A 12,493-nucleotide genomic window follows, 5' to 3' on the forward strand; every position below is an offset into this window, starting at 1 on the left:
GTACAATGACAGAAAACTCATTCTTTTTAAACAAAAACATTGAAACGTTGCTGAAAGAGAAACCAGGGCCACCTGTTAATGGCTTCCAACCATATGTTGCCTGTTTCACTCTTCACTGGCAATATCTTAAGGGAATCGCTTAAGGGAAAGTGTACATATTTGGAAGAAACTGTGCTTATGAAAGATGGACAAAGTGTTCAGACCTAAACAAAATGAAGCCATTGCTGAAGTTCTTTAAACCCACATTATTTCAAATGGGGAGACAACTGCGGTCCGACTGTTTTGATGTTGAGAAAAATTTTAAGTTAAGTTAATCAGTTGAACATCACTAAACATTTTATTGACACACTTACAGTCTCAGCAGCTCATTTTAAGTCTTCTTCAATACATCATAGTGCTCATTTTGTAAGTTATGGACCCATTTAATGTCACTCTGATCCAATTAAAGTATGTATTTAGGCAGCCCCTACCCTTTAACTGACAGCTCATTCCAGTATGTGTATACCACAGTTTCCTCAAATGTGTGTTTAGTCGTACTAAAAGGGGTACAAGTAGGCTGTTTAGGTTTTCTGCTAAGTACCCTTTAGTATGTTTTCTTCCAAGTTTCTCAGTTATTGTTGCAGAGAATGATGGTTGCAGTTGTTAACCAGTTTAATCAGGTTGAGCTTACGTTAGCTCAACTTGACCTTTTTGTCCACATGTGGTCTCACCCAGTTTCACAGGCCATGCACCAGGCTTAAGATTGGACATTTACAAACCAAAAGGTAATGTGAGCGTGGTCTAACACATGTGCTGTGATTTCTGACTAAACCGTGGTACACCAGACATGAAGAGTAAGACAGAAGGTGCCCCATTAAAAATATATGTTGCATTCTGACTTAATGGGTCGATATCTGACAATGATCAACAAGGCCGCTTTACCCGTATATCCTCTGGGTCCAAACTGTGCTCGCTCCAGGCCGAGGTGATGCTGTTGTTGAGGTAGGAGCCAGATCTTCCTATGTCTAGCTCCTCCTCGTAAGCTTCGGTGGCTATATCGTCTCTCGCCTGCGTCCCTTTGTACAGGAACTGAAACAGATCAAGAACAAGGTTACAAAACGAAATCAGTGAAACTACAGGAAGACTGACAAAAAGTTATCATGTGACATGCTGGCTATAGAGGCTGTCCACAATATAATGCTCACTAAAGACCTTTAGTGAGCATTATATTGCACTAATTTAGTAGATCTTTTACTCTAATTTTAACTTTAATTTTGTTACTGAAGTCAGTTATTTTATAATTGAAATTTCTATCTGTCGACAGCAAAACTATCAAAAGTTTAGATTAAAAACCCCAATAAAGAAAACAACTATAAAAAAGATAAATAGCTTCAAAAGTACTGCAGTGTATTTTATCTTGCTATTGATTATTATTTTAATCTAATGCAACTGTGCAAATTGTGCCTAACCAGTTCAAATGTATAGAGTTCAGTGTATGCAGGCAGTAATCTCCTCCTCATATGTGATTCCTTCCTGCAGAAAACACGTTAGGGCTGCAATATTCCAATGATTCAGTAAATATATGATAGATTGCACCTTGATTTTCATGCTCAAATTGTTTAACTTTGTTTGAATAACAAATTTAAGGATGGCGAAAGGCCAAATATTTAGCCCAGTTTGAAGAACAGATGCAGTTTGAGATTAACATCCTCCCATTGTGCTTAATTATCCCGGTGTACTCGACTCACTTGCACTTCTGAGGTGCCTAATTAAGAAAGAACAGAGAGTGTTGATGGTGTATTTCATTTCTCACACTGCAGGAGAATTAAATGTTTTCCATCAGACTTGAGAGATCGCACATAAAGACACCCGCGAGAGCGCTGAGCCAAATTACAATAACCGCTAACGCAGTTTGATTGAGTTTAAGGTAATGGTAGCAAACGTGCCTGTGTACATCTGTGTGTTTGCCCATTGCTAATAACAAAGGAACTTAAGATGATTAATGAAGTGTTTTGTGTACAAGCTACAATGCAGCAGTAGCCACAGTGGAAATCACTCTGTAACGCTGGAATGCTTTCCCAGTAAATAAGTCGCACTTACACCCAAGCTAAGAAACGACACATTCAGCGCACGGCTAATGTTTCAGCTAAGTTCATTTGGGTGCCTCAAAATCTATTCTGCGCTCACTGAATATATTAGAGTCTTTACACTTACCCATTTAAGTGCACTAGCTCTCAGCATAATGAGAAAAATGTACAGACCACTGAAGAGATTTTTGTTTTCCCAATTGAAGCTACTCTTGTGTGTCCCACAATACATGCGGTATACAAAACAAAAGTTGGACTTTACTGGATGAATGGTCTGGCTTTGTCCAAAAAATGTGCTGAAATGAGGATCGTTAAAAGTCTATTCATCTGCTGTACTATTTCTTGATCTCTTTGGTTTGCAGAACAACAAACAAGGAAGATAAATCTTGCTTGTGGATCCTCCAAAATGCCCTTTACACATTTACTGTTACAGCTCAGGAGCTCAGACCTAAAATCAGTCAAGCAGTCTGTAATTTTTAGTATTACCAGTGCTAGCATCATGTCATGTATGTGAACACTGCGTTAATTGGAAAATTTCATGTGCATGACAGTGAGCATGGACGGGAGAAAGAAAAGACATTTCTAAAGAGATAAGGAAGGAATTTACTGCCAGGCGTTCATGACTGAGGTAAAGGTTACAGAACTATCTAAAAGCAGCCTGATATTGTTGTGACCCCAACTGCTAATATTATTAAGAAGTTTAAGTGTTGTTGGTGGAGGAAAAAAAGAGAGGAATAAAAAATGTCAAAGCATAAAGCAGCTGACCTCTGGGGTAGAGCCCCGCCAGAGCAGGCATAATAGAAGCTTGATAAAAAAAAAAATGATGGGACGTAACACTGCTTCACATCACACAAAATCTAGTGTGGAAACGCCACAAAGAAACTAGGGGTCATCTGTTGCCATGTCGACAGGCTTATGGCTCGGCTCACAACCACCACAACCTGCTACTAAGGATGTTGTTACACTGTAATTAAATAGAATTTTTATGTGTCTTTTATTTGAAATCACAATGTAATAATTAGGGATGGGTATCGTTTTGGTTCTATCCGATACCAGTACCAAACTGGTACTTTTGAAACGGTGCCGGTGCATAAACGGTGCTCGAACCGGTGCTTAAAGAATGGAGACCACACACTTTGTCCAAAAACCTCTCATGTTCAGCTGTTTTTTTGTAAAAAGATAACAATGTTAGCCTTTTCTACAGCTATAGGGGATTTATGGTATCACTCTTGGCTGGAAGCAGGGCTTAATCAAAGGAAAAAACAAAAACTTTGTCCAAAAACCTCTCATTTTTAGCTGTTTTCCACTTTTTCTTTGGTCATTTTAGCCTTTTTGGCCAGGATGAAGGGAGTATCTGCCATCAAACAAGTACCCATCCCTACATCCCCATCCCTAGTAATAATGTTCACCTACACATATGTAAAGGTAGACTTGCTAGAATAAGAAGGGTCCACTTAATTAGAGGGGAACTACACCCTTAGTCAAGCTCCATATTACAAAAGTGTTAGTCCATCTTCAGACTCACCCTGTGTTTCTATTTCAGGTACACCTTCATTAAGTTTCTTGACTGCATATTGCACATTTTGGACATTTGCAAACGGACATCTGCCCGACTGCCTTAAATCACCTCTGTGGTAGGTTCTCCTGCAGTAGGGGTCTCCAAGACCATGTTTCACCATGACCAGGGTTTGTGGTTTATCAAGGGAAGCAATAGGAGCTGTGCTGTCAAATTAAGCTTGGAGATAAAACAACATCAGCCCCACTTTAAAACATCGAGGAGGCTCAGCTGTGTTATGGGGCTGTCTTGAATCTGTGCTGGGCCCAGTGAAATGACAAGATTATGAAAGCTCCTGAGGCCAAACATACTGTCCAGCGTCAGGCAGCTCTTTCTCTCTCACGCTGTCATAGAATCATTTGGATAATAGATTTAACTGAAAAGAGTCGTGGAAAATGTACCTCGAATTAATCCTGTGATCAGCACATAAGTTAAAAAAGTGCTAATTTTAACTTATGTGCTGACTCCTTCTTCTGTCAGTAAAAATCCCACTGCATATTTAATATGTGAAATACACTTTTTATATGTTTTTAATGAGGAGCTTGGTGCTAAAGCCCTAGATTATTATTAATACTTTTTAAATTTGTATTTATTTGCTGAATGTTTTGTTGATCATTAACACAAAGCCCATGAAACTCATAACTGGTGAGATCTGCAAGTAACAACAATGAAGTATTCACCTTAGGTATCAGCAGCAGGGCCAGAGTCACAGACACAGTCAGGTGAGTGTGAGCAAAGAACAACATGAGCATCCAGTCTGGGTGCAGTCCCGGCACCAGAGAGAACCTGCAGAATAGAAAAAACATCAACGGGAGAAATTCTGCAGACTCACCAGCAGCCAGAGTGCTCGGCGCATCTGTAAAATACGCTCAGACACACGTAAAAAAAGCAGCATTTAGTCACTCTCTGGACAGCGAGAACAGAATTATATATACCACAACCCGAGGCATTCCCCGCACTGTAAACACAGGGATAAACGCACAACTGAGGGAAATTATAAAAGCGTCTGTTTGCTGGAAAGAAGCTGACTCTTTTTAAAAGGCGACTTGTGCAGATATGAAAGATCTCTGCAGCCAATACTGCTTTTGAAGGCTTTGGATGCTTCATGCTGTAGATCCACAGGCGACAGGCAATTATAGCCAGCGGGAAAAATTGTCAACTTTGTCTTGGTTGTTAATTAGCATTAATGAGTTAACATAAACCAGTGTAACATAACGGTGACGCTTGTGTGCGTGCATGTTTTTTAATCATTCATTACTGTTTCCAAGTTTTCCCACGCTGCTTTGAGAAGTTTCTCTAAAAGTTCACAGCACAGAGGAGAAACATTGTTTTCTGTCGCCGTCAACAGAACACCAAATCATTTCATTTTACATGAAAGTGCCAAGTCCCATTTTTGTCACCAGTGACAGCACACAGAAACTATGTCAAAGCACACAGAAGCAATTCTGGTAGCTTGTGGTTCCTTTTAAAAGCTTCATGTCATCATTCCCGTTTATTAAGGCCGTTTTAAATCATAGTCGGTATTGTATTCACAAGAACCAGCATGGCTGATTGCTCCCATTATTGTTTGAGAACGTGAATAGTGCACAAAAGCCTAACAAGAGGATCTAAGTAGCAGCATTTTGGCACCAATTTTCCGCAAGCAATCAAAGCTAGACACCATGACAGATAAATCAATGAAATTATTTAAGCGGTATCAAGCTGAGTCAAGTGCATTGTGAGTAAAAAAAAGTGTGAAAGGCATTAAATACTTGAACGTGTGTGTTTGACATTGTTTAGAAATCCACCAAGGTGGTTCACAATTCATTGGCTCATTATCTTTTGTCATAATAATCCCAATCATGATTCACATTATTAGTCCAAAAGAATAGCATGTGTCTGTTTTCTGTGTCCCAACTCACATACACACACACACACACACACACACACACACACACACACACACACACACACACACAATATATCGAACAACTCCAGCCTTATCTCTGGACTGCAGCAGCATATAGACTCAAAAAAAGGAAAAGAAAAAGGGGAAAAAACACTCACAAAAGCTCACGATGTTTTATTCTCCAGCAAATGAGAACAGCTTGATTCATAAGTTTCCCAGAGCTGATGAAGGTGTACCCAGTGGACTTTTCAGTTTCTCAACAGATTAAAAGGATGTGATCTTTTCCTCCTTGTACCACGGAGCACAATAGACTGCAGCCCAAATGAAAGAATATTCAATCAGAAACAGTTTTATCGGAGAATGTGTGACAAATGGAATGTTTTGCCCGAGGCTCCTGCGGGCTCTCTGTAAAAGCAGTTTTATTTCTGCTGCAGCAGGACTGACGAAAATGTTCTTCGCTTTGGAGCCTTGTGAGGTCAAAGCTCCAGCAGCACCTACAGTGTACACAACAGCTTTATTCCTTGACCAACACATTTTGGCCTTCGCCGGGTGTCAATGTGATGACCCTGATGGAGGCCACAAGCTAAAACTGGTTGTTAAAGCAACAAAGCGTTAGCTAAAAACTGACTAAATGCTCCAGAAGTAACACAGGAACATGTTCACTGGTGCTTTTTCTGCTGCTTTACAGTGCATCACTTATATTTGAGAAACCAATGAAAAAAGTCAATATGTGATATGAGCACCTTTATTCTATAACACAGCATGAACTCTCTTAGTCAAGTGTTCCTGTCATTTCTTTCAGTAGACTTAGGTTTAGAGCTTTTTATTGTTCCTTGCACAGCAAAATTGGGTAGCTGGACCACAAAGGTGCAAAAGTAAAGAAGGGAAAACAATATACAACGAGGTGAAAAAAACAAACAGTATATATGTGTACATATATGTGAATGAACTATATACATGGTGTAGGCGTAAGAAACATTGAAACAGAAACCTTGTGGGGCTGTATACAAGGGCAGTTATATAATATAATAAATAAATAAATAAGGCTGGAGGGGCTATGGTCATTTAGGGTAGGGATGGTAATTCCACTGAGACCAAAATATTGCACAAGACCAAAAATATTGCACAGACATGGAAAGAGTGAGATATTGCACATAGTTGATCAACAGCAGCGTCAGAGTGGATGTGTTGGAGAAGTCTGTTCACACTTTTATTTTGCATTAAGAGTTCTGACAGCCCACGGGAAGAAGCTGTTCTTTAGTCTGTTGGTTTTGCACCTGATGGATCTGAACCTTTTTCCAGAGGGCAGGATGTTGAAGAGGTGGTGGTTAGGATGGAGGTGGTCCTTTATGATTGCCCTGGCTCTGGGGAGACTTCTTGAGCAGGCAATTAAGTCCAGGAAGGAGAGTGGACAGCCGATCACCTTCTCTGCAGTTCTTTGGACGTTCGCTGCCTTTTGTTCTGTTCTCTATCAAGATCGTCCCACACTGCTTCAGTAATGTTGAGCTCTGGGCTCTATTGAGGCCACTCCTGTTCCAGTCTGTCTTCCTCCATCCAGTTGTGCTTTTACTGCATTGCAGTGAAAAATGAAGCTCTTGCTATTTTTCTGTGTTCATAATTGTGGCGATATCATCTGAATGTCAGGAGCAGTACCACACCTCATTCATGCCCCTTCCGGTTTCAGTCTATATATGCCCCCTTCGCCAATACCTACTGTCCTCATTTTCATGCCCCCCATTTCCTCCTTTCCATTCTTCTTCCTTTCATTCACTTCTCGTTAGTACATGGGGATCTGCCCGGCCCGGGAGCCGCTGCCAGTCCCCTTCAAGGCCTTCCCCAAACCGCAGCACCAGTACATGGTCCCTCATCCATCATCGCTCATCGTAACTGAGGATATGGTCCCAGCTAGTGAAATTACTGACAAGAAGCCCAACACCACTGGCTGAAATGCAGTCAAAAACCATGACAGAGCCTCCATCGTGTTTCACAGATGGCTGTAGACACTCACTGCTCTACCTGTCTGTTGTGCCTGGCCCTGTCTGTATATACTGACAACAATTTGAACCAAAAATTAAACATTCGAATTCATCACTCCCTGAGATCTGTTGCCACTGATTTTAAGCCCAGTTCTCGCCAAATTTGGCATATCTCCATCTTTACTCCCCGTTTCCCTTCTTTAGGAATGGCTTCTTGACAGCCACCCTTCCACTGAGACTATTTCTGATGAGGCTTCAGTGCCTCTCTCGGGTCCTGTGTCAGGTTTTGCTGTATTGTTTCTGAAGGCCATGACCTTAAGAAAGCTTTTTAGGCCTGCTACTTCTTCTGACCTAGCTGCCTGGTAAATCTGTCATATGAAAGTGGTGAAAATGACACCAATGAATCTGGAACGCCAAAACAATAAATGCTGTAAAACATGCTAAAAGGCTCCATGGAGAGATGGAAAACTTCCACCAGGACAGCCTATTGTAGAATGCATTAAACCTTAGGCTGAGTAACTTCAAGGTATTTTTAAGAAATTATAAGACAACTGCTAAATGAAAAGGAAGATCTAAAATATTCAGAAAATTGAGCCACATCCCACCTCTGTAAGACACAGAAAGAGCGGCAGGCACAGTCAGCGGTGGGGCACAGAGTTTATTTTAGGCACTGGAACAGTACATGTAGGCTGTGTCTCTGCTTGGGGAAGACATTTTTTATTCACCTCCTTTCAACTGGCTTACCCTGCCGTGACACTGTTCATTTCCCTGATGAAGGGGGCGGCTGAACTCTCATCTGACATGCTCTGCAGTTGTGAAAGGCGCTCTAACAGACAAATATCTCTGTGATTATGATTAAACAGGTTGTGCTGTACAAAGGGGTAAAGTCATTAAGCCCTGTGCCACTGTTTGTGCCATCTCCTTATTACTCTCAGCGAGATTTTCATCAAGTCAGGGTAAGATGCTCGATTGTTCCGCATTCTTAGCTCTGTTTCATGTGTCTCTTGTACCTTCTGTTCCCACATTTTCCTCTTTTCTTTTCTCTCTTTCATTCAGTATACAAGAGAGCATAATTGAGCCATTCACATCAGCCTATCTCTTTCTCTCCCCCCCCACCCATCCCCCCCCCCCCGATCATGCCCACCCATGCCGGTTCCATCAAATTTTCTCCACCCACCTGATAATGTGGAAGATGGCCGATATGAGGAGCTCATTGTAGATGGCTACGGCCATGTAACGTGGCTCGTGAAAAGCCGAGGGTACGGTGCGGACAGCGTAGCACAGGTACACGCCCCACAGCAGGAACAGGAACTCAGCTGAGCAACAAAAGACACAAAAATGTTTGAATTTTAGTTTCTATTTGCCACCTAAAACAGGGGAGGTCATATATTGTATGAAATTCATCCGCTGTAGCTGACAGTTGTCTTTTGACAGCACAATATACTAAACTTACCCTAAAACCTTTAAGCAATCGTCCAATATTTTGGGAAATGATCTAATTTGCTTTCTTTCTATGAGTGAGGTTAGAGGGTCGATACCTTCCTCACGAAGCTGGAACCAGGAGGCAATTAGCCAACCCAAGCATAAAGACAAAAAGTAGGAAAAGAAAACAACTAAAGTGCCTTCCAGCCCACCCTAAGCTCACCAATCAAACATGAATATTTCAGTTGTGAAATTTATACAAACCCCCCCCAAAAAACTGAAATTTGTGTTGTTTACATGTGGGTGGGTTGTTTTTTTGATTTGCTCGGCTACACTGAAAAAGTAAGCCCTGATGTTAGACTGTGACAAAAAGGCAGAACACCCACTGAAACCAAAATCGATTGTTATTTTTGCGTCTGTGCATGGTTTAAGCGAAATAAGAAACAACACGTTAAACAAACACCGAGCTCTAAAGGTTGGTTGGACACCACCAGGCTAACCTTTCTACACTTACAGAATTGTACAAGAAAGATTCAACTTCCAAAACCTTAATCTTTTTGTCACAGACTCTAAAATATTAGTGAAAAAAAAGAGAGAGAGAATTTAAAGCTCCCTCCAAACTCCTTTCCATTAATCTGACACCATCTGAATGTGTCAGCTTAATGTCTGAATGAGAACCCTGTGGAGGCTTTGGGCTGACATGCAGAGACTGTAATAAAAGATAAGAGGGCCGTATGAGGGAATGTGAAAAGGCCACGCAGAAGGGAAAGGTGCACAGAAATGCATGGGAGCTTTTTAAGAGTTTTGACCCAGACGTCTCTTTTTACTTCACCACCTCCAACAGCAGCATCTCCCACCATGGGCGACAGCAACACAGAGAGCAGCTTATGGTGGGGCTTGTTTTCTGAAATTCCTTTTTTCTTTTTTTTCTTTTTTTAATAAAACTGGCTTTAAAAAGAAAAAATCCAGGAATGAGCTCAAAAGAGTAAGTCAGCCCTGAAAAGCTTGCATATATGAGTTTTCACTTTGTTTATTATGCTTTTTTTTGGTCTCACCTCTTCCTCAAAAAGAGAATGAACCACATCATTAGGTACTCCTTGCTAGTACCAGTGTTGGATCCCATCTTGCCTTAATTTGTTCTGGTATAGATTCAGAAATGCATTGGAAACGTTACTGTTACTCGGAAATTTTAATGCATGATAGCATCACACGGTAGCTGCAGAATTCTCAGCTGCAATTCCATCACATCCCAAAGATGTTGGGATGCTCTGCTGGGGTGGATCTGTTGACTTAGCAACATGTTCCAGTCTACCACTGTCCTATTTCACTCTTACCTGAGATGAGGGATGCCTGGTGTGGTCTTCTGCTGCTGTACTGTGAGATGCTCTTCTGCATACCTTGGTTGTAATAAGTGCTTATTTGAATTACTGTTATCTGATTTACCTTTGCCATCTAATCAGCATAAAGCAGCCATTCTCCTCTCACCTCCCTCATCAGAAAGGCATTTTCACCCAGAGAACTCTGTTTTTTATCATTCTCTGTAAAACCTGCAGATGGTTGAGTGGGAAAATCCCAGCAGATCGGCAGCCATACCACATTCAAAGTCATTTAAATCACCTTTCTTCCCCATTGAACTTTAGCAAGTCATCTTAGTCATATTCTCATGCCTAAATGCACTGTTGCTATGTGATTGGCTGATTGAGTATTCGTATTAGTGAAAAGCTGAACAGGTGTCCCTGATAAAGTTTGAACTATTCTTCTGGGTGTTGATTTAGTTACTATTTTACAGCATTTGTGTTGCAAAAACAGAAATCATTTCTCTAGAAAGGTAAATTAGGAGAAGATGATTCTGAACCGTGGTTGGCTCTTGTGTTACTATGGCAATAATGACATTTAAGATGTACAAGTTTTAAATTTTGCACGACTTCCTCATGTTTGCGCTGATTTCCCCCCTCTGTAAAGGAGCTGCTTCTCCGACATCACGGTGACACATTCCTGCTATCACTGAATCTCATCTCATCTCTGATCTCGGGTCGACAGCAGTTTATTGGAAAGATGTATTTAAAACGCCAGCTGTCTCCACCGTCACAGTATCAACACTTTACAGAATATACAGTGCAGTACCTGTGCACGGCTACAGTAGCTCGTTATCATCGAAAGTGTCAGTGTAATTATATTTTAAAGAACATCAGTTACAAAATCAATAGTAATTATTTTGAAATGTGAAGGACGGGATTTCTACAGGGTTGCTGCATTATGGAGGTATGGAATTATGACTGGGAGCAATCTAATATATCTCTGTCTGCAGTAGAACAAAACATTATGCATCTTTTATTGCCAGTAAAAAAAAACAACCCAAAAAACAAAAAACAAGCCAATTTTTCCAAATAAAAAATACTTTTAGTTTTTTATGAGAACTCTAACTGAAAGTCTGTCACAGGTCGTCCTGTTTGTTTGAAAGAGCACCGACACCCATGCCAAAGATCACACTGGGATATGACTCCCTAAAGTCTTTACAGTGATTACAGATCATTAATATTTATGAATAGGTCGCTCTATAAACTGCGTAGTGCTTAGCCTCTGAATCAGGATGCATGGAGATCTGCTTCCAAGACGGAAACGATAACAACTCCAACTATAATACAGATTAATTGAGGATTTACAATAAGCGCGTCTCGGTGACATAATCGATAATGTTTCGCATCAGCTCTGCTTTGCTTCACAATTTAGCGCAAAATATTATGTTATGTTCATTTTTGCGCTGACATGCGTTCTCATGTCGAAATTATGACAGGACGAGGGAAAAAAAACACAGAAAAGCAATTAGGCTAATTTTCACGAGCGTGAACCGCACTGTTGTTAAAATCCTCCAAAGCAGCTTTGCAGGATGCGTCCTGTCCTTCAGTGGAGCCTCAGCACACCGCAGCATGTTTATGCCTGCTGTCAGAGCAGACAGCGGGGCTCCCTCATTTCCCTTCTCATCAAGAACGCTCCCCCTAAATACACACCGACACACGCGTGGATGCAAATCATTCCCGCGGTCGGTGCCTGTTCAGAGCGGGGTGTTTGTTAGAGGCTGTCACCGCTAACATACAAACACAGCAGTTTCGCCGTCCTGTCTCTGGAGTATCCTTAACTGTCCTTCCTTTACAGGCTCCCTCCTGTTTCCTTCTCTCAAATTCTCCACTCCTGTGATGGTGCAAAACTCTCTGTGCATCGATGCCCACATCCCTACAAGTTTCATACTTCACAGGCTCCTTTCTTCTTCTTTCCTGCCACTTCCACTCTCCCTGCCTGCCTGTCTATCAGTCTTCACACACAGGCCGAGCATCTCTCAGGGATCCATCCATTCCCTTCTTTCCAAACAAGATTAGTCTCCCCTGCTGTCAGGCCGGCTTCAGTGAGGTGCACATCACTGCCTCCCGCTTTAAGAATCTGTCTTTAAGAGATTTACTGTAACATACATTCAAGGGCATGTGGGCCTTCACTAACCACGGCTTCCTTCCAATTCATTTACTCAAATATTTTTTATTATAACAAAGGTATACAATCTGGTCATTAACAGACATTTTGACACTATGAGTAA

The 12,493-nt window shown here is 41.2% G+C and overlaps 1 protein-coding gene across 2 annotated transcripts in view; it reads right to left on the reverse strand.

Annotated features, from left to right (window-relative positions):
* Window positions 1-12,493, reverse strand: part of LOC120727874 (probable G-protein coupled receptor 158) — a 79,249-nt gene that overhangs the window by 7,005 nt on the left and 59,751 nt on the right. For both annotated transcript variants that reach the window (XM_040022456.1, XM_040022457.1), the window contains 3 exons: window positions 8,663-8,801; window positions 4,302-4,407; window positions 922-1,068 (listed from right to left, as the gene is read on the reverse strand). In XM_040022456.1, the coding sequence (XP_039878390.1) occupies window positions 922-1,068; window positions 4,302-4,407; window positions 8,663-8,801 (392 nt within the window). The remainder of the gene's footprint in view (window positions 1-921; window positions 1,069-4,301; window positions 4,408-8,662; window positions 8,802-12,493) is intronic.

This window comes from Simochromis diagramma, unplaced genomic scaffold (assembly GCF_900408965.1).
Source record: "Simochromis diagramma unplaced genomic scaffold, fSimDia1.1 OVJJ01000205.1, whole genome shotgun sequence".
Lineage (NCBI taxonomy): Eukaryota > Metazoa > Chordata > Actinopteri > Cichliformes > Cichlidae > Simochromis > Simochromis diagramma.